The 27,500-nt window shown below is 43.5% G+C and overlaps 1 protein-coding gene across 1 annotated transcript in view; it reads right to left on the bottom strand.

Annotated features, from left to right (window-relative positions):
• LOC311149458 (caM kinase-like vesicle-associated protein) overlaps positions 1–27,218 on the bottom strand; it is a gene marked incomplete at both ends in the record, with an annotated part of 122,322 nt that extends 95,104 nt beyond the window's left edge. Inside the window, 3 exons of the mRNA XM_084186655.1 lie at positions 3,697–3,771; positions 13,115–13,246; positions 27,124–27,218. Of these exons, the coding sequence (XP_084042781.1) occupies positions 3,697–3,771; positions 13,115–13,246; positions 27,124–27,218 (302 nt within the window). The remainder of the gene's footprint in view (positions 1–3,696; positions 3,772–13,114; positions 13,247–27,123) is intronic.
• Positions 27,219–27,500: the final 282 nt, after the last annotated feature.

The raw sequence follows: 27,500 nt of genomic DNA, 5'->3' as shown, positions 1-27,500 counted from the left end.
CTGGTGTGATGAATGCTGGTTGGGGGAACTATGCTGCTGTGATGAATGCTGGTTGGGGGAACTATGCTGGTGTGATGAATGCTGGTTGGGTGAACTATGCTGGTGTGATGAATGCTGGTTGGGTGAACTATGCTGGTGTGATGAATGCTGGTTGGGTGAACTATGCTGGTGTGATGAATGCTGGTTGGGTGAACTATGCTGGTGTGATGAATGCTGGTTGGGTGAACTATGCTGGTGTGATGAATGTTGGTTGGGTGAACTATGCTGGTGTGATGAATGCTGGTTGGGTGAACTATGCTGGTGTGATGAATGCTGGTTGGGGGAACTATGCTGGTGTGATGAATGCTGGTTGGGTGAACTATGCTGGTGTGATGAATGCTGGTTGGGTGAACTATGCTGGTGTGATGAATGTTGGTTGGGTGAACTATGCTGGTGTGATGAATGCTGGTTGGGGGAACTATGCTGGTGTGATGAATGCTGGTTGGGTGAACTATGCTGGTGTGATGAATGCTGGTTGGGTGAACTATGCTGGTGTGATGAATGCTGGTTGGGTGAACTATGCTGGTGTGATGAATGCTGGTTGGGGGAACTATGCTGCTGTGATGAATGCTGGTTGGGTGAACTATGCTGGTGTGATGAATGTTGGTTGGGTGAACTATGCTGGTGTGATGAATGCTGGTTGGGTGAACTATGCTGGTGTGATGAATGCTGGTTGGGTGAACTATGCTGGTGTGATGAATGCTGGTTGGGGGAACTATGCTGCTGTGATGAATGCTGGTTGGGGGAACTATGCTGGTGTGATGAATGCTGGTTGGGTGAACTATGCTGGTGTGATGAATGCTGGTTGGGTGAACTATGCTGGTGTGATGAATGCTGGTTGGGTGAACTATGCTGGTGTGATGAATGCTGGTTGGGTGAACTATGCTGGTGTGATGAATGCTGGTTGGGTGAACTATGCTGGTGTGATGAATGTTGGTTGGGTGAACTATGCTGGTGTGATGAATGCTGGTTGGGTGAACTATGCTGGTGTGATGAATGCTGGTTGGGGGAACTATGCTGGTGTGATGAATGCTGGTTGGGTGAACTATGCTGGTGTGATGAATGCTGGTTGGGTGAACTATGCTGGTGTGATGAATGCTGGTTGGGTGAACTATGCTGGTGTGATGAATGCTGGTTGGGTGAACTATGCTGGTGTGATGAATGTTGGTTGGGTGAACTATGCTGGTGTGATGAATGCTGGTTGGGGGAACTATGCTGGTGTGATGAATGCTGGTTGGGTGAACTATGCTGGTGTGATGAATGCTGGTTGGGTGAACTATGCTGGTGTGATGAATGCTGGTTGGGTGAACTATGCTGGTGTGATGAATGCTGGTTGGGTGAACTATGCTGGTGTGATGAATGCTGGTTGGGTGAACTATGCTGGTGTGATGAATGTTGGTTGGGTGAACTATGCTGGTGTGATGAATGCTGGTTGGGTGAACTATGCTGGTGTGATGAATGTTGGTTGGGTGAACTATGCTGGTGTGATGAATGCTGGTTGGGTGAACTATGCTGGTGTGATGAATGTTGGTTGGGTGAACTATGCTGGTGTGATGAATGCTGGTTGGGGGAACTATGCTGGTGTGATGAATGCTGGTTGGGGGAACTATGCTGGTGTGATGAATGCTGGTTGCCTCAGACCTGAAGACCTGCGTCATCTGTGGTTGGTAGGTAGTTGGTAGGTAGTTGGTTGGTAGTTGGTAGGTAGTTGATAGGTAGTTGGTAGGTAGTTGATAGGTAGTTGGTAGGTAGTTGGTAGGTAGTTGGTAGGTAGTTGACAGGTAGTTGGTAGGTAGTTGGTAGGTAGTTGGTAGGTAGTTGGTAAGTCACATACAGTTGAAGTCGGAAGTTTACATAAACCTTAAAAAATACATTTAAACTCAGTTTTTCACAATTCCTGACATTTAATCCTAGTAAGAATTCCCTGTCTTAGGCCAGTTAGGATCACCACTTTATTTTAAGAATGTGAAATGTCAGAATAATAGTAGAGAGAATTATTTCTTTCAGCTTTTATTTCTTTCATCACATTCCCAGTGGGTCAGAAGTTTACATACACTCAATTAGTATTTGGTAGCATTGCCTTTAAATTATTTAACTTGGGTCAAACATTTCGGGTAGCCTTCCACAAGCTTCCCACAATAAGTTGGGTGAATTTTGGCCCATTCCTCCTGACAGAGCTGGTGTAACTGAATCAGGTTTGTAGGCCTCCTTGCTCGCACACGCTTTTTCAGTTCTGCCCACACATCTTCTATATGATTGAGGTCAGGGCTTTGTGATGGCCACTCCAATACCTTGACTTTGTTGTCCTTAAGCCATTTTGCCACAACTTCGGAAGTATGCTTGGGGTCATTGTCCATTTGGAAGACCCATTTGCGACCAAGCTTTAACTTCCTGACTGATGTATTGAGATGTTGCTTCAATATATCGACATAATTTTCCTTCCTCATGATGCCATCTATTTTGTGAAGTGCACCAGTCCCTCCTGCAGCAAAGCACCCCCACAGCATGATGCTGCCACCCCCGGGCTTCACGGTTGGGATGGTGTTCCTCGGCTTGCAAGCCACCCACCTTTTCCTCCAAACATAACAATGGTCACTATGGCCAAACAGTTCTATTTTTGTTTCATCAGACTAGAGGACATTTCTCAAAAAAGTACGATCTTTGTCCCCATGTGCAGTTGCAAACCGTAGTCTGGCTTTTTTTATGGCGGTTTTGGAGAAGTGGCTTCTTCCTTGCTGAGTGGCGTTTCAGGTTATGTCGATATAGGACTCGTTTTACTGTGGATATAGATACTTTTGTACCTGTTTCCTCCAGCATCTTCACAAGGCCCTTTGCTGTTGTTCTGGGATTGATTTGCACTTTTCGCACCAAAGTACGTTCATCTCTAGGAGACAGAACGCATCTCCTTCCTGAGCGGTATGACGGCTGCGTGGTCCCATGGTGTTTATACTTGCGTACTATTGTTTGTACAGATGAACGTGGTACCTTCAGGCGTTTGGAAATTGCTCCCAAGGATGAACCAGACTTGTGGAGGTCTACAACTTGGCTGATTTCTTTTGATTTTCCCATGATATCAAGCAAAGAGGCACTGAGTTTGAAGGTAGGCCTTGAAATACATCCACAGGTACACCTCCAATTGACTCAAATGATTTCAATTAGCCTATCAGAAGCTTCTAAAGCCATGACATCATTTTCTGGAATTTTCCAAGCTGTTTAAAGGCACAGTCAACTTAGTGTATGTAAACTTCTGACCCACTGGAATTGTGATACAGTGAATTATAAGTGAAATAATCTGTCTGTAAACAATTGTTGGAAAAATTACTTGTATCATGCACAAAGTAGATGTCCTAACCGACTTGCCAAAACTATAGTTTGTTAACAAGAAATGTGTGGAGTGGTTGCAAAATGAGTTTTAATGACTCCAACCTAAGTGTACGTAAACTTCCGACTTCAACTGTATACACACCCACTTGGAGGGGATAAAATCAGTAGACACACAGGAAGTAGTGGTGAGGAGGGTGCTCCACACAGGAAGTAGTGGTGGGGAGGGGGCTCCTCTAAAAAATTACAATAATAACAAAAAATATATATACTGTATATAGTGCACTGGGCCTTTACTAGTCCTGTTTTAGCCCCCCCCCCCCCCCCACTACTCACAGCTCCTGGATGATAAAGAACTCTCTCCGCGTCTCGAACGTGTCGATCAGTTGGAGGATGTTTGGATGGTTGACCCTGGAACAGCCAGAGGAGGAGGCATTCAGACACATCTTTCTATTAACCGAGTGTTAGGGTGAGTCCCAAATAGCACACTGGTCAGCAGTAGTGCCCTATTCAGGGAATAGGGTGCTATTTGGGACGCATTACCAGTGGAGGAGAGAGTCAGAAACAGGTCTCAAACTGAACTATTGTCTGCTGTCTGAAACGTTCTTTCTTTTTGAAATAGTGTCTGATTTAGACATGGGAGACCAGGGTTACGTCCTAAATGGGTCCACATTCCCTATTTAGTGCACTACTTTTGACCAGGGCCCATAGGGAATAGGGTGCCATTTGGGATGCAGACTAAAACTCTACTCCTGGAGGGCTGCAGCGTCTGCAATAAGTAAACAACTAGTCAATGTTATTAACTACAGTACGTCCTGGAGGGCTGCAGGGCCGTTCCAAATGATTTCAATCACTTTCTGACTGCACCCTTGATTTGAACGAAACCTTCCATTGATGTTTGCCCATGCTAGAAGTGGTCAGAAAGTCACTTTTTGGACCTTAATGCCAAAACATTCAAATCAAATCACATTTTATTGGTCACGCACACATATTTTGCAGATGTTATCACGGGTGTAGCGAAATGCTTATGTTCCTAGCTCCAACAGTGCAGTAATAACTAACAATACAAACCTGAAAATACTACCCATCCAACCTGACAGAGCTTGAGGGAATATGCAGAGAAGAATGGGAGAAACTCCCCAAATAAAGGGGTGCCAAGCTTGTAGCATCATACCCAAGAAGACTCCAGGCTGTAATCGCTGCCAAAGGCACTTTAACAAAGTACTGAGTAAAGGGTCTGAAAGAGTGTGCAAAGCTGTCATCAAGGCAAAGGGTGGCTATTTGAAGAATCTCAAATATAGAATATATTTGGATTTGTTTAACACTTTTTTGGTTACTACATGATTCCATATGTGTTATTTCATAGTTTTGATGTCTTCACTATTATTCTACAATGTAGAAAATAGTAAAAAATAAAGAAAAACCCTGGAATGAGTAGGTGTGTCCAAACTTTTGACTGGTACTGTATGTAAATGTTATATTTCCGTTTTTTATTTGTAATACATTTGCAAAAATTTCTCTAAACCTGTTTTTGCTTTGTCATTATGGGGTATTGTGTGTAGATTGATGAAGGAAAAAAACAATTTAATACATTTTAGAATAAGGCTGTCAGGGGTCTGAATACTTTCCGAATGCACTGTATATATGAAGTGGGTAAAACAGTATGTAAACATCATTGTTAAATGAATATATACAGTGAGGGAAAAAAGTATTTGATCCCCTGCTGATATTGTACGTTTGCCCACTTACAAAGACATGATCAGTCTATAATGTTAATGGTAAGTTTATTTGAACAGTGAGAGACAGAATAACAACAACAAAATCCAGAAAAACACATGTCAACATTTTTATAAATTGATTTGTATTTTAATGAGGGAAATAAGTATTTGACCCCTCTGCAAAACATGACTTAGTACTTGGTGGCAAAACCCTTGTTGGCAATCACAGAGGTCAGACGTTTCTTGTAGTTGGCCACCAGGTTTGCACACATCTCAGGAGGGATTTTGTCCCACTCCTCTTTGCAGATCTTCTCCAAGTCATTAAGGTTTCGAGGCTGACGTTTGGCAACTCGAACCTTCAGCTCCCTCCACAGATTTTCTATGGGATTAAGGTCTGGAGACTGGCTAGGCCACTCCAGGACCTTAATGTGCTTCTTCTTGAGCCACTCCATTGTTGCCTTGGCCGTGTGTTTTGGGTCATTGTCATGCTGGAATACCCATCCACAAACCATTTTCAATGCCTTGGCTGAGGGAAGGAGGTTCTCACCCAAGATTTGACGGTACATGGCCCCGTCCATCGTCCCTTTGATGCGGTGAAGTTGTCCTGTCCCCTTAGCAGAAAAACACCCCCAAAGCATAATGTTTCCACCTCCATGTTTGACAGTGGGGATGGTGTTCTTGGGGTCATAGGCAGCATTCCTCCTCCTCCAAACACGGCGAGTTGAGTTGATGCCAAAGAGCTCCATTTTGGTCTCATCTGACCACAACACTTTCACCCAGTTCTCCTCTGAATCATTCAGATGTTCATTGGCAAACTTCAGACGGGTATGTATATGTGCTTTCTTAAGCAGGGGGTCCTTGCGGGCGCTGCAGGATTTCAGTCCTTCACGGCGTAGTGTGTCACCGATTGTTTTCTTGGTGACTATGGTTCCAGCTGCCTTGAGATCATTGACAAGATCCTCCCGTGTAGTTCTGGGCTGATTCCTCACTGTTCTCATGATCATTGCAACGCCACAAGGTGAGATCTTGCATGGAGCCCCAGGCCGAGGGAGATTGACAGTTATTTTGTGTTTCTTCCATTTGCGAATAATCGCACCAACTGTTGTCACCTTCTCACCAAGCTTATTGGCGATGGTCTTGTAGCCCATTCCAGCCTTGTGTAGGTCTACAATCTTGTCCCTGACATCCTTGGAGAGCTCTTTGGTCTTGGCCATGGTGGAGAGTTTGGAATCCGATTGATTGATTGCTTCTGTGGACAGGTGTCTTTTATACAGCTAACAAACTGAGATTAGGAGCACTCCCTTTAAGAGTGTGCTCCTAATCTCAGCTCGTTACCTGTATAAAAGACACCTGGGAGCCAGAAATCTTTCTGATTGAGAGGGGGTCAAATACTTATTTCCCTAATTAAAATGCAAATCAATTTATAACATTTTTGACATGCGTTTTTCTGGATTTTTTCGTTGTTATTCTGTCTCTCACTGTTCAAATAAACCTGCCATTAAAATTATAGACTGATCATTTCTTTGTCAGTGGGCAAACGTACAAAATCAGCAGGGGATCAAACAGCAGTCTCTAAAGTGCAGTGTTGAGTACCAGGTGGTTTTCGGCTAGTAACAGTGACTAAAGTTCAGTACTACAGGGGCTTGCAAAAGTATTCACCCCCCTTGGCATTTTCCCTATTTTGTTGCCTTACAACCTGGAATTAAAATTGATTTTTGTGGGGTTTGTATCATTTGATTTACACAACATGCCTACCACTGTGAAGACGCAAAATATTTTTTGGGTGAAACAAAGAAGAAATAAGACCCCCCCCCCCCCCCCCCAAAAAAGACACAAAAACAGAACTTGAGTTTACATAACTATTCACCCCGCCAATGTCAATACGTTGTAGAGCCACCTTTTGCAGAAATTACAGCTGCAAGTCTCTTGGGGTATGTCTATAAGCTTGGCACATCTAGCCACTGGGATTTTTGCTTATTCTTCAAGGCAAAACTGTTCCAGCTCCTTCAAGTTGGATGTGCTGCGCTGGTGTACAGCAATCTTTAAGTCATACCACAGATTCTCAATTGGATTGAGGTCTGGGCTTTGACTAGGCCATTCCAAGACATTTAAATGTTTCCCCTTAAACCACTTGAGTGTTGCTTTAGCAGTATGCTTAGGGTCATTGTCCTGCTGGAAGGTGAACCTCTGTCCCAGTCTCAAATCTCTGGAAGACTGAAACAGGTTTCCCTCAAGAATTTCCCTGTATTTAGTGCCATCCATCATTCCTTCAATTCTGACCAGTTTCCCAGTACCTGCCGATGAAAAACATCCCCACAGCATGATGCTGTCACCACCATGCTGTGAGGAGAGGTGTTGGGTTTGCGCCAGACATAGCGTTTTCCTTGATGGCCAAAAAGCTCAATTTTTGTCTCATCTGACCAGAGTACCTTCTTCCATATGTTTGGGGAGTCTCCCACATGCCTTTTGGCGAACACCAAACGTGTTTGCTTATTTTTTTCTTTAAGCAATGGCTTTTTTCTGGCCACTCTTCCGTAAAGCCCAGCTCTGTGGAGTGTACGGCTTAAAGTGGTCCTATGGACAGATACTCCAATCTCCGCTGTGGAGCTTTGCAGTTCCTTCAGGGTTATCTTTGGTCTCTTTGTTGCCTCTCTGATTAATGCCCTCCTTGCCTGGTCCGTGAGTTTTGGTGAGTGGCCCTCTCTCGGCAGGTTTGTTGTGGTGCCATATTCTTTCCATTTTTTAATAATGGATTTAATGGTGCTCCGTGGGATGTTCAACGTTTTGGATATTTTTTATAACCCCAACCCTGATCTGTAATGCTCCACAAATTTGTCCCTGACCTGTTTGGAGAGCTCCTTGGTCTTCATGGTGCCGCTTGATTGGTGGTGCCCCTTGCTTAGTGGTGTTGCAGACTCTAGGGCCTTTCAGAACAGGTGAATATATACTGAGATCATGTGACAGATCATGTGACACTTAGATTGCACACAGGTGGACTTTATTTAACTAATTATGTGACTTCTGAAGGTAATTGGTCGCACCAGATATTATTTAGGAGCTTCATAGCAAAGGGTGCACATACATATGCACGCACCACTTTTCCGTTATATATTTTTTTGAATTTTTTGAAACAAGTTATTTTTTTCATTTCACTTCACCAATTTGGACTATTTTGTGTATGTCCATTATATGAAATCCAAATAAAAATCCATTTAAATTACAGGTTGTAATGCAACAAAATAGGAAAAATGCCTAGGGGGATGAATACTTTTGCAAGGCACTGTATTTAACAGTCTAGTGGTGACTATTTAACAGTCTGATGGCCTGGAGATAAAAACTGTTTTTCAGTCTCTCGGTCCCAGCTTTGAGTCACCTGTACTGTCTCCGCCTTCTGGATGGTAGCGGGGTGAACAGGCCGTGGCTCGGGTGGTCCTTGAAGATCTTTTTGGCCTTCCTGTGACACCGGGTGCTGTAGGTGTCCAGGAGGGCAGGCAGTGTGCCCCAAGTGATGCATTGGGCTGACCGCACCACCCTCTGGAGAGCCCTGTGGAAAAGTGCATGGCTACGCAGTCATGGGTGAACAGGGAGTACAGGGGGGGCTGATCACGCACCCTTGTGGGACCCCTGTGTTGAGGATCAGCGTAGTGGAGGTGTTGTTGCCTACCTTCACCACCTGGGGGCGGTCCGTCAGGAAGTCCAGGACCCAGTTGCACAGGGGGCGGGGTTCAGACCCAGGGACCCGAGCTGGAGGGCACTATGGTGTTGAAGGCTAAGATGTAGTTGATGAACAGCATTCTGACGTAGATATACGTAGTCCCGTGTAGCTCAGTTGGTAGAGCATGGCATTTGCAACGCCAGGGTTGTGGGTTCGTTTCCCACGGGGGACCAGTGTGAAAAAAACAAACATTTATGCACTCACTAACTGTAAGTCGCTCTGGATAAGAGCATCTGCTAAATGACAAAAATGTAAATATTCCTCTTGTCCAGAAGGGATAGGGCAATGTGCAGTGCGATGGCGATTGCGTCATCTGTGGATCTGTTAGGGAGGTATGCAAATTGTAGTGGGTCTAGAGTGTCAGGTAAGGTAGAGGTGATATGATCCTTGACTAGCCTCTCAAAGCACTTCATGATGACAGAGGTGAGTGCTACGGGGCGATGTTCAGTTACCTTCGCTTTCTTGGGTACAGGAACACTGATGGTGGACATCTTGAAGCAGTTGGGGACAACAGACTGGGATAGGAAGAGATTGAATATTGTTACAGGCTTTGGTTTTTCCATTTATGTTTTGAGGTTGGACTTTAGCACGTATAGCTCGTTAGCACGTTGGGCGCACCGATTGACGTCACCTCGTTAGTCAGTATGTGTTACACCTGTGCTGGTTGCCATATCGTTAGTGCGAAGGTTTTTCACCTGTGCTGGCCCAGGTGTTATTTAAGAGTGGCTGGCCCAGTGCTCCAGTTGTCTTGGTAGATGCGGAGGGTTAACACCTTTAGTTGTCTTGGTAGATGTGGAGGGTTAACACCTGTAGTTGTCTTGATAGATGCGGAGGGTTAACACCTTTAGTTGTCTTGATAGATGCGGAGGGTTAACACCTTTAGTTGTCTTGGTAGATGTGGAGGGTTAACACCTTTAGTTGGTATCTCCCTATTTTGAATTTTAGACTAACATTCCTTTATCTGATTTCATTTTGCTCCACCTTTTTGGTTTGCTTCCTGTCTTTAAGTTTGGTGTGGGGTTTTTCTTTTGTTTGCCTCTTCTTGGGCAGATTTACTGGGCGCTCATGGTGGGTGTCTTTTAGGTTCCAGTGGTTGCTAGTCAACGTTCAGTGGACACCCCCATGAGTGTCTTTCAGAACCCTTCCTAAAACCCACCTGTTTCGTTTTGGTTGTTGTTCGGTGACTCTTTGTTAGTTCCCCCTTCTGTTTGAGTGACATTTTTGGTTTTCTTGCTGGGGAATGTAAGAAAATGGGGGCTCGTCCGGGATCTTGTTTCCCATGAGTATGGTAGTCGCTCTAGTCACATACTCTGAAGCTTTGCTGTGCCCTCTCTGTGTATCTGTGTCTCTGTGTTTCTGGTGTGTCTCCTGAACAAGATTTTGGATCAGATGTGTATGAACTCTCTTTGTTTCAGACGGGTTCGTGTCTCTGCAGAGTGGCGATGCTGTTAAGCAGCCGGTGAAGATACTGGGAGACACTGGGGCAGCCCAATCCTTCATGTTGGAGGGTGTTTTGCCTTTGTCTGACACTTCAGCAACTGGTTACAGTGTGTTAGTACAAGCTGTGGAGGGTTGCATGGAGGTTCCTTTGTATAATGTGGAACTGAAGTTTGATGTTATTTCTGGTTCTGTTGTCGTTGGAGTGAGGCCTAGCCTACCGGTGAAGGGGGTCTTATTCATTTTGGGAAACGATTAGACTGGAGGGAAGGTCGTGCCAAATCCTGTCGTGTGTAAGGAACCCAGAGTAGAGGAACCCGATGGGTTATCAGTAAAGTACCCTAGAGTGTTCCCAGAGTAGAGGAACCCGATGGGTTATCAGTAAAGTACCCTAGAGTGTTCCCAGAGTAGAGGAACCCGATGGGTTATCAGTAAAGTACCCTAGAGTGTTCCCAGAGTAGAGGAACCCGATGGGTTATCAGTAAAGTACCCTAGAGTGTTCCCAGAGTAGAGGAACCTGATGGGTTATCAGTAAAGTACCCTAGAGTGTTCCCAGAGTAGAGGAACCCGATGGGTTATCAGTAAAGTACCCTAGAGTGTTCCCAGAGTAGAGGAACCCGATGGGTTATCAGTAAAGTACCCTAGAGTGTTCCCAGAGTAGAGGAACCTGATGGGTTATCAGTAAAGTACCCTAGAGTGTTCCCAGAGTAGAGGAACCCGATGGGTTATCAGTAAAGTACCCTAGAGTGTTCCCAGAGTAGAGGAACCCGATGGGTTATCAGTAAAGTACCCTAGAGTGTTCCCAGAGTAGAGGAACCCGATGGGTTATCAGTAAAGTACCCTAGAGTGTTCCCAGAGTAGAGGACCCGATGGGTTATCAGTAAAGTACCCTAGAGTGTTCCCAAATCAAAAATCATCAAATCAAATGTTATTTGTCACATGCGCTGAATACAACAGGTGTAGACGTTACAGTGAAATGCTTACTTACAAGCCCTTAATCAACAATACAATTTTAAGAAAGAATACAACAAAAGTCATACCTCTGACGATAACCACAGCTCCCAGTATTGCCCTGGTGAAATTCTTTCAACGTTTGGACTTCTGCAGGTAGTGCAGTCGGACCAAGGTTCGAATTTCATGTCAAAGGTCTTCCAGCAAGTGCTACAACAGTCAGGTGTAATCCACTGCCCCTCTAGTGCCTACCACCCAGAGTCTCAAGGTGCTATTGAGCGATTTCATCAGACTTTGAAGTCCATGTTGAGAGCTTACTGCTTTCTGAGTTTGAGAAAGATGAAGGGGTCCCTCTTGTGCTGTTTGCAGCGCGGGAGGTTGTTCAGGAATCTCTCGGTTTTAGTCCGAATGAGCTCGTGTTTGGACATCACGTCAGAGGTCCTTTGAGCTTGCTGAGAGAGAGGTTGTTGCAGGGCGACGCCTTAAAAACAAAAACGAATCTGTTGGAGCACATTAGCTCTCTGATACAGTTTGCCAGTGAGAATCTGGAGAAGACGCAAACGAAAATCAAAGTCAGAAGGCCCAAGGTGACCAAGTCCTGGTTTCGTTGCCCGTTTTGGGGTCACCGTTGCAGGCCCTTACCTCCATATTAAAAAGAAAGAGGTCATCTGGATTACATCATCGCCACACCAGAGAGCAGGAGAAAAACCCGGCTGTGTCAACATGTCGTTACGATCGGGCGGCGAAGTTGGTGGAAACCGGTATTGATGTTCTGGTCTGTGGCCACTGCTGTCACCGTTGACTATAGTCTTCCTCAAGAGTATGAGGAAAGTCCAATACACCCTGTGATTGGACGGTTGAGTAACTCAGAGATTCTAGAAAACCTTGATGTCTTTTTGGCACACTTGTCTCCACACGACATTGTTGCACTGCTTTTAGAATATCAGGGTTTATTATCAGATGTGCCAACTCAGACAAACGTACTAGAGCATGACGTTGACGTTGACTCTGCCCCAATCAAACAAATTCCACTGAGGAAAATCACGAGAGGAAAGTTACTACAGATATTGCAGGAGTTTCCCCTTTGAAATCAGACATGTCCGTGGTAAGGACAACTTAGTTGCCGATTGTCTTTCAAGGGTGGGCAGTCAATAAGTTTTGTTTTGGTGTTTAGCCAGTGTGTTGCCCTGTCAACGGTGGTCCAGCGAAGTGGTCTGAAGGGTTAGGTCCATTCTATTGATAATGTTTCTGTGACTGAAATGACACCCACCCTGTATTCAACAGCCGATGGCACAACACAAACACTGTAAAATAGGGTCTAAGCTACAACATTTGTGAACATTAGATGTCTTTGTTGATAATTGACATTAAAGCATAAAAAAATGACAATTATGTTATAAACTATTTTTTCAAGAAATCATAAAATAGTTTGACAACCCTGTTTGTAAGCTTTCAAATGTTATCAAACTCAACCATTTATCTTTTCCAGTACTGATGTCTCATGGTAGGGTGGGGTGTGCAAAATGGGTCAACTTTGAGCACCTCTATCTACTTAAAGTTTTGGCATTCAGGTCCAAAAAGTCACTTTCTGACCACTTCCACCATGGCCAAACATCTAGGAAAGGTTTTGTTCAAATCAAAAGGGGTGCACACAGAAAGTGACTGAATCATATGGAAGTACCCTGCAGTGACTTCCTTTAAATGAAGACCTGGAAAACGAAGTGTCTGGAAGGACCCCCTGTCGTCATTGTAGAACACTGAGATGCAAAAACTGTCTGACGCAGTGGGCCTCAGTAGTTATACCCTCAGTGATAGCTTTAAATGTTCTGTTTTTAGCTGCTACAATTTCAACTTCTACTCAGATACAGTACATGAGGAAAGACTCATTTAAACAGAGTGGGTATGTCTCTCTGTACATCAAGAGATCACGTACATTTTGAGGATCAGGATTTCGTTCTTGGCAGCCTTGCGGACTTTCCTCCCATCCTTCTTGAGAAACTTCTTACAGACAAAGACCTTGTTGGTCTGTCTGTCTTTAGCCATACACAGCTCACAGAACTCCTTCCTGCAGAGGGAGAGAGCAGGGAGAGGGAGGGAGGAGAGGGAGAAGAGAGAGGGGGAGGAGAGGGAGAATAGAAAGGGAGAAGAGAGAGGGAGAAGAGAGAGGGAGAAGAGAGAGGGAAGAGAGAGGGGGAAGAGAGGGGGAAAAGAGAGAGGGTAGAGAGGGGGAAGAGAGAGGGAGAAGAGAGAGGGAGAAGAGAGAGGGTAGAGAGGGGGAAGAAAGAGGGTAGAGGGGGGAAGAGAGGGGAAGAAGAGAGAGGGAGAAGAGAGAGGGTAGAGAGGGAGAAGAGAGAGGGAGAAGAGAGAGGGAGAAGAGAGGGTAGAGAGGGGGAGGAGAGAGGGAGAAGAGAGAGAGTAGAGAGGGAGAAGAGAGGGGCAGAAGAGAGTGGGTAGAGAGGGGGAGGAGAGAGGGAGAAGAGAGTGGGTAGAGAGGGAGAAGAGAGTGAGAGACACAGAATAATCAGGACAGACACATTTTAAAGCAGCTCCTCAATCTCTACAAACATTCCCAGTGGACAAAACAGCAAGGTTAGGGCCATATTAAGCAGACAGACACATTTTTAAAATTAGCTTTAAAACAAAACAATGCCACGAAGAGTGACAGGACAGAGCAAAAGCATTAATTTACAACCAGTAATGTTACAGCCTTTACTGTAGGACAGACAGAAAGACTGAGGACTGCATCTTTAAAAGTAAAACAAGATCGATTTCCTCTTCCAACAAGCCTAAGAGTGCCAGGGGAGAGCAGAGACAGAGAAAATCATATACAGTGGCTAGCGAAAGCATTCACCCCCCTTGGCATTTTTCCTATTTTGTTGCCTTACAACCTGGAATTAAAATAGATTTTTGGGGGGTTTGTATCATTTGATTTACACAACATGCCTACCACTTTGAAGACGCAAAATATGTTTCTTGTGAAACAAACAAGAAAACTTGAGCGTGCATAACTATTCACCCCCCCAAAGTCAATACTTTGTAGAGCCACCTTTTGCAGCAATTACAGCTGCAAGTCTCTTGGGGTATGTCTCTATAAGCTTGGTACATCTAGCCACTGGGATTTCTGCCCATTCTTCAAGGCAAAACTGCTCCAGCTCCTTCAAGTTGGATGGATTCCGCTGGTGTACAGCAATCTTTAAGTCATACCACAGATTCTCAATAGGATTGAGGTCTGGACTTTGACTAGGCCATTCCAAGACATGTAAATGTTTCCCCTTAAACCACTTGAGTGTTGCTTTAGCAGTATGCTTAGGGTCATTGTCCTGCTGGAAGGTGAACCTCCGTCCCAGTCTCAAATCTCTGGAAGACTGAAACAGGTTTCCCTCAAGAATTTCCCTGTATTTAGTGCCATCCATCATTCATTCAATTCTGACCAGTTTCCCAGTCCCTGTCGATGGTGTTCTCGGGGTGATGAGAGGTGTTCGGTTTGCGCCAGACGTAGCATTTTCCTTGTTGGCCAAAAAAGTCAATTTTAGTCTCATCTGACCAGAGTACCTTTTTCCATATGTTTGGGGAGTCTCCCACATGCCTTTTGGCAGACACCAAACGTGTTTGCTTATTGGCTTTTTTCTGATCACTCTTCCATAAAGCCCAGCTCTGTGGAGTGTACGGCTTAAAGTAGTCCTATGGACAGATACTCCAATCTCTGCTGTGGAGCTTTGCAGCTCCTTCAGGGTTATCTTTGGTCTCTTTGTTGCCTCTCTGATTAATGCCCTCCTTGCCTGGTCCGTGAGTTTTGGATGGCGGCCCTCTCTTGGCAGGTTTGTTGTGGTGCCATATTCTTTAAATTTTTAAATAATGGATTTAATGGTGCTCCGTGGGATGTTCAAAGTTTCAGATATTTTTTTATAACCCAACCCTGATCTGTACTTCTCCACAACTTTGTCCCTGACCTGTTTGGAGAGCTCCTTGGTCTTCATGGTGAATACATATGCACGCACCACCATTTATTTAGTAGAGTTTTTTTAAACAAGTTATTTTTTTCATTTCACTTCACCAATTTGGACTATTTTGTGTATGTCCATTACATGAAATCCAAATAAAAATAAATTTCAATTACAGGTTGTAATGCAACAAAATAGGAAAAACACTAAGGGGGATGAATACTTTTGCAAGGCACTGTAAAAATGTAAAGCATCATTACCCCTTAGAATAGAAATAGGAGGACCATGAAAGATGAACAGAGACAGACTACATAATGATCAGACTACATCATGATCAGACTACATAATGAACAGACTACATAATGAACAAACTACATAATGAACAGACTACATAATGAACAGATTACATAAGGAACAGACTACATAATGAACAGAACAGACTACATAATGAACAGACTACATAATGAACAGATCAGACTACATAATGAACAGAACAGACTACATAATGAACAGAACAGACTACATAATGAACAGAACAGACTACATAATGAACAGACTACATAATGATCAGACTACATAATGAACAGATTACATAATGAACAGACTACATAATGAACAGAACAGACTACACAATGAACAGAACAGACTACATAATGAACAGAATACATAATGAACAAAAAAGACTACATAATAAACAGAACAGACTACATAATGAACAGACTACATAATGAACAGAACAGACTACATAATGAACAGACTACATAATGAACAGAACAGACTACATAATGAACAGACTACAAAATGAACAGAACAGACTACATAATGAACAGACTACATAATGAACAGAACAGACTACATAATGAACAGAACAGACTACATAATGAACAGACTACATAATGAACAGACTACATAATGAACAGACTACATAATGAACAGACTACATAATGATCAGACTACCTAATGAACAGATTACATAAGGAACAGACTACATAATGAACAGAACAGACTACATAATGAACAGACTACATAATGAACAGAACAGACTACATAATGAACAGAACAGACTACATAATGAACAGACTACATAATGAACACACTACATAATGATCAGACTACATAATGAACAGATTACATAATGAACAGACTAAATAATGAACAGAACAGACTACATAATGAACAGACTACATAATGAACAGACTACATAATGATCAGACTACATAATGAACAGACTACATAATGATCATACTACATAATGAACAGACTACATAATGAACAGACTACATAATGATCAGACTACATAATGAAGAGACTACATAATGAAGAGACTACATAATGAACAGACTACATAATGAACAGACTACATAATGATCAGACTACATAATGAACAGAACAGACTACATAATGATCAGACTACATAATGAACAGACTACATAATGAACAGATCAGACTACATAATGAACAGAACAGACTACATAATGAACAGACTACATAATGAACAGAACAGACTACATAATGAACAGACTACATAATGAACAGACTACATAATGATCAGACTACATAATGAACAGAACAGACTACATAATGAACAGAACAGACTACATAATGATCAGAATACAAAATGAACAGAACAGACTACATAATGATCAGACTACATAATGAACAGACTACATAATGAACAGACTACATAATGAACAGACTACATAATGAACAGACTACATAATGAACAGACTACATAATGAAAAGAACAGACTACATAATGAACAGACTACAAAATGAACAGGCTACATAATGAACAGACTACATAATGAACAGACTACATAATGAACAGACTACATAATGAACAGACTACATAATGAACAGAATAGACTACATAATGAACAGACTACATAATGAACAGACTACATAATGAACAGAACAGACTACATAATGAACAGACTACAAAATGAACAGAACAGACTACATAATGAACAGACTACAAAATGAACAGAACAGACTACATAATGAACATACTACATAATGAATAGAACAGACTACATAATGAACAGAACATACTACATAATGAACAGACTACATAATGAACAGACTACATAATGAACAGACTACATAATGAACAGAACAGACTACATAATGAACAGACTACATAATGAACAGACTACATAATGAACAGAACAGACTACATAATGAACAGAACAGACTACATAATGAACAGACTACATAATGAACAGAACAGACTACATAATGAACAGACTACATAATGAACACACTACATAATGAACAGACTACATAATGAACAGAACAGACTCCATAATGAACAGAACAGACTACATAATGAACAGACTACATAATGAACAGAACAGACTACATAATGAACAGACTACATAATGAACAGAACAGACTACATAATGAACAGAACAGACTACATAATGAACAGACTACATAATTAACAGACTACATAATGAACAGACTACATAATGAACAGACTACATAATGAACAGAACAGACTACATAATGAACAGAACAGACTACATAATGAACAGACTACATAATGAACAGACTACATAATGAACAGAACAGACTACATAATGAACAGAACAGACTACATAATGAACAGAACAGACTACATAATGAACAGACTACATAATGAACAGAACAGCCTACATAATGAACAGAACAGACTACATAATGAACAGAACCGACTACATAATGAACAGAACAGACTACATAATGAACAGAACAGACTACATAATGAACAGAACAGACTACATAATGAACAGAACAGACTACATAATGAACAGAACAGACTACATAATGAACAGAACAGACTACATAATGAACAGAACCGACTACATAATGAACAGAACAGACTACATAATGAACAGAACAGACTACATAATGAACAGAACAGACTACATAATGAACAGAACAGACTACATAATGAACAGAACAGACTACATAATGAACAGAACAGACTACATAATGAACAGAACAGACTACATAATGAACAGACTACATAATGAACAGAACAGACTACATAATGAACAGAACAGACTACATAATGAACAGAACCGACTACATAATGAACAGAACAGACTACCTAATGAACAGAACAGACTACATAATGAACAGAACAGACTACATAATGAACAGAACAGACTACATAATGAACAGAACAGACTACATAATGAACAGAACAGACTACATAATGAACAGAACAGACTACATAATGAACAGAACAGACTACATAATGAACAGACTACATAATGAACAGAACAGACTACATAATGAACAGACTACATAATGAACAGAACAGACTACATAATGAACAGAACAGACTACATAATGAACAGAACAGACTACATAATGATCAGACTACATAATGAACAGAACAGACTACATAATGAACAGAACAGACTACATAATGAACAGAACAGACTACATAATGAACAGAACAGACTACATAATGAACAGAACAGACTACATAATGAACAGAACAGACTACATAATGAACAGAACAGACTACATAATGAACAGAACAGACTACATAATGAACAGAACAGACTACATAATGAACAGAACAGACTACATAATGAACAGAACAGACTACATAATGAACAGACTATGCTGGGTGATGAAATGTGGTGAGAGGATTTAATTAAAGTGGGCTGGATGGAGACTGTAAAACTCCACCACTGTTCAACCTCATGTTCATTATCTCCAGCACAATACCAGTGTCTACATATGTGAAAACTACACATTTCTATGTTTTGAATAAACAAATAAGACGTTTTTAAAACAGTGATTTTGAAACACTATGAGATTCGTAGTGTCGTGGGGAGCTGGAAAATACCCTCCCTCTGGCTAGAAACTCATTGCTGGTTTTGAAAATCACTGTTTAAAAAAAAAAAACTTTTAATCCTACCCTGTGATGTCACAGAGCAGCATTTGTTAGGACCTTGCTTCAGATTTTTTTAATTTCACCTTTATTTAACCAGGTAAGAAGCCTTTATTTAACCAGGTAAGCCAGTGGAGAACAAGTTCTCATTTACAACTGCGACCTGGCCAAGAAAAAGCAAAGCAGTGCGATAAAAACAACAACACAGAGTTACATATGGGGTAAACAAAACATAAAGTCAAAAATACAACAGAAGATATATATACAGTGTGTTCAAATGTAGCAAGTTATGGAGGTAAGGCAATAAATAGGCCATAGTGCAAAATAATTACAATTAGTATTAACACTGGAATGATAGATGTGCAAGAGATGATGTGCAAATAGAGATACTGGGGTGCAAATGAGCAAAATAAATAACAATATGGGGATGAGGTAGTTGGGTGGGCTAATTTCAGATGGGCTGTGTACAGGTGCAGTGATCGGTAAGGTGCTCTGACAACTGATGCTTAAAGTTAGTGAGGGAGATAAGAGTCTCCAGCTTCAGAGATTTTTGCAGTTCGTTCCAGTCATTGGCAGCAGAGAACTGGAAGGAATGGCGGCCAAAGGAGGTGTTGGCTTTGGGGATGACCAGTGAGATATACCTGCTGGAACGCATACTACGGGTGGGTGCTGCTATGGTGACCAATGAGCTAAGATAAGGCAGGGATTTGCCTAGCAGTGATTTATAGATGCCATGGAGCCAGTGGGTTTGACGACGAATATGTAGTGAGGGCCAGCCAACAAGAGCGTACAGGTCACAGTGGTGGGTAGTATATGGGGCTTTGGTGACAAAACAGATGGCACTGTGATAGACTACATCCAATTTGCTGAGTAGAGTGTTGGAGGCTATTTTGTAAATGACATCGCCGAAGTCAAGGATCGGTAGGATAGTCAGTTTTACGAGGGCATGTTTGGCAGCATGAGTGAAGGAGGCTTTGTTGCAAAATAGGAAGCCGATTCTAGATTTAACTTTGGATTGGAGATGCTTAATGTGAGTCTGGAAGGAGAGTTTACAGTCTAACCAGACACCTAGGTATTTGTAGTTGTCCACATACTCTAGGTCAGACCCGTCGAGAGTAGTGATTCTAGTCGGGTGGGCGGGTGCCAGCAGCATTCGATTGAAGAGCATGCATTTAGTTTTACTAGTGTTTAAGAGCAGTTGGAGGCTACGGAAGGAGTGTTGTATGGCAGTGAAGCTTGTTTGGAGGTTTGTTAACACAGTGTCGAATGAAGGGCCAGATGTATACAAAATGGTGTCGTCTGCGTAGAGGTGGATCTGAGAGTCACCAGCAGCAAGAGCGATATCATTGATATACACGGAGAAAAGAGTCGGCCCAAGAATTGAACCCTGTGCCACCCCCATAGAGACTGCCATAGGTCCAGACAACAGGCCCTCCGATTTGACACATTGAACTCTATCTGAGAAGTAGTTGGTGAACCAGGCGAGGCAGTCATTTGAGAAACCAAGGCTATTTAGTCTGCCAATAAGAATGCGGTGGTTGACAGAGTCGAAAGCCTTGGCCAGGTCGATGAAGACGGCTGCACAGTACTGTCTATTATCGATTGAGGTTATAATATCGTTTAGGACCTTGAGCGTGGCACCCATGACCAGCTCGGAAACCAGATTGCATAGCGGAGAAGGTACGGTGGGATTCGAAATGGTCGGTGATCTGTTTGTTAACTTGGCTTTCAAAAACGTTTGAAAGGCAGGGCAGGATGGATATAGGTCTGTAACAGTTTTGGATCTAGAGTGTCACCCCCTTTGAAGAGGGGGATGACCGCGACAGCTTTCCAATCTCTGGGGATCTCAGACGTTACGAAAGAGAGGTTGAACAGGCTAGTAATAGGGGTTGCGACAATTTCGGCTGCTATTTTTTGAAAGAAAGGGTCCAGATTGTCTAGCCCAGATGATTTGTAGGGGTCCAGATTTTGCAGCTCTTTCAGAACATCAGCTGTCTGAATTTGTGTGAAGGAGAAGCGGGGGGGCATGGGCAAGTTGCAGCGGAGGGTGCAGAGCTGGTGACCGTGGTAGTGGTAGCCAGGTGGAAAGCATGGCCAGCCGTAGCAAAATGCTTGTTGAAATTCTCGATTATTGTAGATTTATCGATGGTGACAGTGTTTCCTAGCCTCAGTGCAGTGTGCAGCTGGGAGGAGGTGCTCTTATTCTCCATGGACTTTACAGTGTCCCAAAACTTTTTGGAGTTAGTGCTACAGCATTCAAATTTCTGTTCGAAAAAGCTAACCTTTGCTTTCCTAACTGCTTGTGTATATTGGTTCTTGACTTCCCTGAAAAGTTGCATATCGCGGGGGCTATTCGATGCTAATGCAGTACGCCACAGGATGTTTTTGTGTTGGTCAAGGGCAGTCAAGTCTGAGGAGAACCAGGGGCTATATCTGTTCTTAGTTCTGAATTTTTTGAATGGGGAATGCTTATTTAAGATTGAGAGGAAAGCACTTTTAAAGAACAACCAGGCATCCTCTACTGACGGAATGAGATCGATATCCATCCAGGATACCTGGGCCAGGTCAATTAGGAAGGCCTGCTCGCTAAAGTGTTTTAGGGAGCGTTTGACAGTGATGAGGGGTGGTCTTATTTCTGGAAAGGTGGATTTTTAGAAGTAGAAGCTCAAACTGTTTTGGGCACAGACCTGGATAGTATGATAGAGCTCTGCAGGCTATCTCTACAGTAGATTGCAACTCCGCCCCCTTTGGCAATTCTATCTAGACGGAAAATGTTGTAGTTGGAGCATTTTTGGTGGCCTTCCCAAGCCAGGATTCAGACACTGCTAGAACATCAGGGTTGGCGGAGTGTGCTAACGCAGTGAATAACTCAAACTTGGGGAGGAGGCTTCTGATTTTAACGTGCAGAAAAACAAGGCTTTTACGGTGTTATAGTGTGGACGCTATATAAATAATTACATTGAATATGTGTTGTAACTTGCCTGCAGTATAGTATGATTGCTATGGTTATTATTGACCGTGACCTTTTCCCCTTTGATGATGTCATCACCAAGAGTCAGATCTGCACAATGTGATTCTACCACAGGTTGAGTGGGCTGCATCATTCTGCTGTTTTGGTACCTTCTATTTATTGGGTTGAAAGTAAAGGAAAGTAATATTGAAATGCGTGTGGGCATTCCTTGTCAAGTTACTACATACGGTTACAGAAGTCAACAAAGGATAGCTCCTGGGGAGTAGGAGTGATACTGGGGGCTGCAGGTTCCTGGGTTAGCCTCTACATCACCAGAGGAACAGAGGAGGACTAGAATAAGGATACGGCTAAAGGCTTTAAGAACTGGTCTTCTAGTGCATTGGGTACAGAGAATAAAATGGGCAGATTTCCGGGCGTTGTAGAATAGATTCAGGGCATTATGTACAGACAAGGATATGGAAGGATATGAGTACAGTGGAGGTAAACCTAAGCGTTGGGTAACAATGAAAGAGATAGCATCACTGGAGGCACCGATTGAGCCGGCCTCTGCGTGTATGGGGGGTGGAACAAAGGAGCTATTTGAGGCAGTTTGAGAGGGAAATTGAGGGTTCTACAGTGAAATTGTATAATAAGAACTAACTGGAACAGCAATAGGCAAGGCATATTGACATGGGAGAGAGGCATAAAGCAATCACAGGTGTTATTAGAGAGAGCTAAGACAACAACTGGTAATGGCGACGAAGGTTTGGGCTGAGGCTAAACAGATAAACAGGATGGTGTACCGTGTAAAGGAACAGTCCAGCAGGCATCAGCTGTGCAGCTGAGTGATCATAAGGTCCAGTGAACAGCAATATGTGAGTCCGAGAGCAGTTCGAATTGGTGCTACAGCACAGCGAGCAGGAAGCACGGCTGTTGTTTGCGTGTGCTAGCGGACCGGGGCTAGCAGATGGATCTTCGTGGTCGTCGCAACGGGAAGCCTGTTGAAACCACAGACGATTACGTCGGCAGACCAGTCGTGATGGATGGGCGGGGCTCCGTGTCGACCCTAGGAGGTCCCGTCCGGTTGACAGAGAGGTAGATAGCCAGGAGATGTGCCTGACTCGAGGCTAGCTCAAGGCTGATTAGCCAACAACAACATCCATTTGGTTGCAGATAGCTTGTTGCGATGATCCGGTGGTAAAGGTCCAGTGATTTAGTGATTTCCGGCAGAAAATCCGATCTTTCTAACCACAGAAACGCCCCGTTTTCACACATGTATGGTGCTGGAGATGATGAACATGAGGTTGAAAAGTGGCTTCAACTCTGCTACTGCCCTGAGAGAGATACACAATAACAATCTACACTCTACAGGGAATACTATGCACCTGAGATAAAATACTAAACAATACATCCTAAATACTGACGGACGAATCCTAACTTCCATTGCATTAATATTATTAGGAAACTTAAGTGGAAGTCAGGATTCAGGAGACACACCGCGGTCCTAAACACTATTACTAAACACTGACGGGCAAATCCTAACTTAACTGATAATGAGAGACGTTAGGATTCATCTCTGAGACACACAACAGCCTTAAACCACACCCACAAATCAACCACACCCACAAATCAACCACACCCACAAATCAACCACACCCACAAAGGAGCAGAAAGACGTGTGTTAGTTCCTGTCTCCATGCCAACATCACATGATGTCACTAATCAACCCTTGGTTTACAGAATATGAACATATGGTTTCCCCTTTACCTCAGCCTGACACATAATGACTGTATAAAACATATTAGGTGAAATCTTCTCCCTGTATGCTTATAGCTCCAGTGTTCAGAATTCTCCCTGTAAGGGCCTCCCGAGTGACGGAGTGGTCTAAGGCACTGCATCGCAGTGCTAGCTGTGCCACTAGAGATCCTGGTTTGAATCCAGGCTCTGTCGCAGCCGGCCGCGACCGGGAGACCCATGGGGCAGGGATGTTCTTGTCCCATCGCGCACTAGCGACTCCTGTGGTGGGCCGGGCGCAGTGCATGAAGACTCGGTCTGCAGGTGTATGGCGTTTCCTCCGGCACATTGGGGCGGCTGGCTTCCAGGTTAAGCGGGCACTGTGTCAAGAAGCAGTGAGGCTCGGTTGGGTTGTGTTTCGGAGGATGCACAACTCTCGACCTTCGCCTCTCGATGGGACAAGACTGTAACTACCAATTGGATGCCTCGAAAAAGGGGGTAAAATACCAACAACAACAAAAAATCTCCCTACTTATAGCTCCAGTGTTCAGAAATGTTTCAATAGTTGTTATTGAAATAGTCACTATATAACATACAGTGCCTTGCAAAAGTATTCATCCCCCTTGGCATCTTTCCTATTTTGTTGCATTACAACCTGAATTTTTATTTGGATTTCATGTAATGGAATGTAATGCAATAAAATGCAAATTAATTACTTACAAATCATACAATGTGATTTTCTGGATTTTTATTTTAGATTCCGTCTCTCACAGTTGAAGTGTACCTATGATAAAAATTACAGACCTCTACATGCTTTGTAAGTAGAAAAACCTGCAAAATCGGCAGTGTATCAAATACTTGTTCTCCCCACTGTATGTGTGTGTGTGTGTGTGTGTGCAGTGTGTGTGTGTGTGTGTGTGTGCGCAGTGTGTGTGTGCGCAGTGTGTGTGTGTGTGTGTGTAGCATGTATGTGTGTGTGTTTTTGTGTGTGTGTGTGTGTCTGTGTGTTTGTGTGCAGTGTGTGTGTGTGTGTAGTATGTGTGTGTGTGTCTGTGTGTGTGTGTGCAGTGTGTGTGTGTGTGTGTGCAGTATGTGTGTGTGTGTGTGTGTGTGTGTGTGTGCAGTGTGTGTGTGTGTGTGTGTGTGTGTGTGTGTGTGTGTGCAGTGTGTGTGTGTGTGTGTGTGTGTGTGTGTGTGTGTGTGTGTGTGTGTGTGTGTGTGTGTGTGTGTGTGTGTGTGTGTGTGTGTGTGTGTGTGTGTGTGTGTGTGTGTGTTATATAAAAGTCCAGATGTTGGTGTTGCCATATGGCAGCACACTGAGCTGTGTGTCGGTCATAAGCCGGTCAGTGCAGCAGGCATCAGATTCTCACAGCTTTCTGACAGCATGTCCTACCTAGTTCAGTTAATTTACAGAAGAGGAGTCCAGAACTACAGGGTAGAGGAGAGAGGAGGGGAGGGGGGAGGAGAGAGGAGGGGAGGGGGGAGGAGAGAGGAGGGGAGGGGGGAGGAGAGAGGAGGGGAGGGGGGAGGAGAGAGGAGGGGAGGGGGGGGAGAGAGGAGGGGAGGGGGGAGGAGAGAGGAGGGGAGGGGGGAGGGGGGAGGAGAGAGGAGGGGAGGGGGGAGGAGAGAGGAGGGGAGGGGGGAGGAGAGAGGAGGGGAGGGGGGGGGGGAGGAACTGGGAAACTAAATGAAATGAAACACTGTTTGAGGAACAGCTGCATACAGTGCATTCGGAAAGTTTCAGACCCCTTGAATTTTTTCCACATTTTGTTTTCTTTACAGCCTTATTCTAAAATGTATGAAATAAAAAAAATTCCTCATCAATCTACACACAATACCCCATAATGACAAAGCGAAAACAGGTTTTTATAATTTTTTGCAAAAAAAAAATTTACATAAGTATTCAGACCCTTTGCTATGAGACTCGAAATTGAGCTCAGGTGCATCCTGTTTCCATTGATCATCCTTGAGATGTTTCTACAACTTGATTGGAGTCCACCTGTGGTAAATTCAATTGATTGGACATGATTTGGAAAGGCACCCACCTGTCTATATAAGGTCCCACAGTTGACAGTGCATGTCAGAGCAGAAACCAAGCCATGACGTCGAAGGAGTTGTCCGTAGAGCTCAGAGACAGGATTGTGTCGAGGCACAGATCTGGGGAAGGGTACCAAAACATTTCTGCAGCATTGAAGGTCCCCAAGAACACAGTGGCCTCCATCATTCTTAAATGGAAGAAGTTTGGAACCACCAAGACTCTTCCTAGAGCTGGCCGCCCGGCCAAACTGAGCAATCGGGGGAGAAGTACCTTGGTCAGGGAGGTGACCAAGAACCTGATGGTCACTCTGACAGAGCTCCAGAGTTCCTCTGTGGAGATGGGAGAACCTTCCAGAAGGACAACCATCTCTGCAGTACTCAGTACAGCAATTAGGCCTTTATGGTAGAGTGGCCAGACGGAAGCCACTCCTCAGTAAAAGGCACATGTCAGCCCACTTGGAATTTGCCAAGCTTCATGTCTGGAGGAAACCTGGCACCATCCCTACGGTGAAGCATGATGGTGGCAGCATCATGCTGTGTGGATGTTTTTCAGCGGCAGGGACTGGGAGACTAGTCAGGATCGAACATCTCTGGAGAGACCTGAAAATAGCTGTGCAGCAACGCTCCCCATCCAACCTGACAGAGCTTGAGAGGATCTGCAGAGAAGAATGGGAGAAACTCCCCAAATACAGGCGTAGTGTCATACCCAAGAAGACTCGAGGCTGTAATCGCTGCCAAAGGTGCTTCAACAAAGTACGTTGAAAGGGTCTGAATATTTATGTAAATTTGATATTTCAGTTTTTTGTTTTTAATAAATTTGCAAACATTTATAAAAAGCTGCTTTTGCTTTGTCATTATGGGGTATTGTGTGTAGATTGATGAGGGAAAAAAAACAATTTGATCAATTTTAGAATAATACTGTAACGCCCATGGGCGGCGCACAATTGGTCCAGCGTCGTCCAAGGTATGAGAGGGTTTGGCCGGCAGGGATGTGGGTTCGTTTCCCACGGGGGGCCAGTATGACAAAAAACAAAACAAACAAAAAAACATGTATGCACTCACTAACTGTAAGTCGCTCTGGATAAGAGCGTCTGCTAAATGACTAAAATGTAAAATGTAAATGTAACAAAATGTGGAAAAAGTAAAGGGGTCTGAGTACTTTCCGAATGCACTGTATGGAGGTGAATTCCGTTACATTTAGACTACGTCCCAAATGTAGTGCACTACTTTTGACAAGGGCCCATAGGGATCTGGTCAAAAGTAGTGCACTATATAGGGAATAGGGTGCCATTTGGGACACCAATAGCCCTTAGCCTATTGCAAGGGTGGCTGGCGTGGCCAACCCTCTACTAATGTCTGTGGTGTCTATAGTATTACATGGTGCTTACGCTTTGAGGACCTGTCCAATCTCGTACTTGTCGGTGACATCAGAGATGTTGTCTAAGTTCCGCCCATCTCGCAGGGCAAGGCACCCAAATGGCATGGCGGCATCCACCTATCAGAGACAAACATTACATTGTCAATCAACACATCTACCAATGAAGAACAAGCATTGCCGTGTCAATCAACTCCTTTAAAACAGACAGTGAGTAAAGTGAAAAGTTCAGACAGTGTTTCTGATAGAAATGCACTTTATAAATCTTGCACACAGCAAGTGTGCAAGTGAGTCATTTCATTTCTGTAGCATTCGTTGTGCACACTGAGTCAGTGATAATGAGCCAAACCCAACCAATCTCTCTATCCAGGAGTTTGAAGTCCCCGGATT

Source organism: Coregonus lavaretus (assembly GCF_964263955.1).
Source record: "Coregonus lavaretus genome assembly, chromosome: 22".
NCBI classification, from domain to species: domain Eukaryota; kingdom Metazoa; phylum Chordata; class Actinopteri; order Salmoniformes; family Salmonidae; genus Coregonus; species Coregonus lavaretus.
This window is presented reverse-complemented; position numbering and strand designations above follow the sequence as displayed.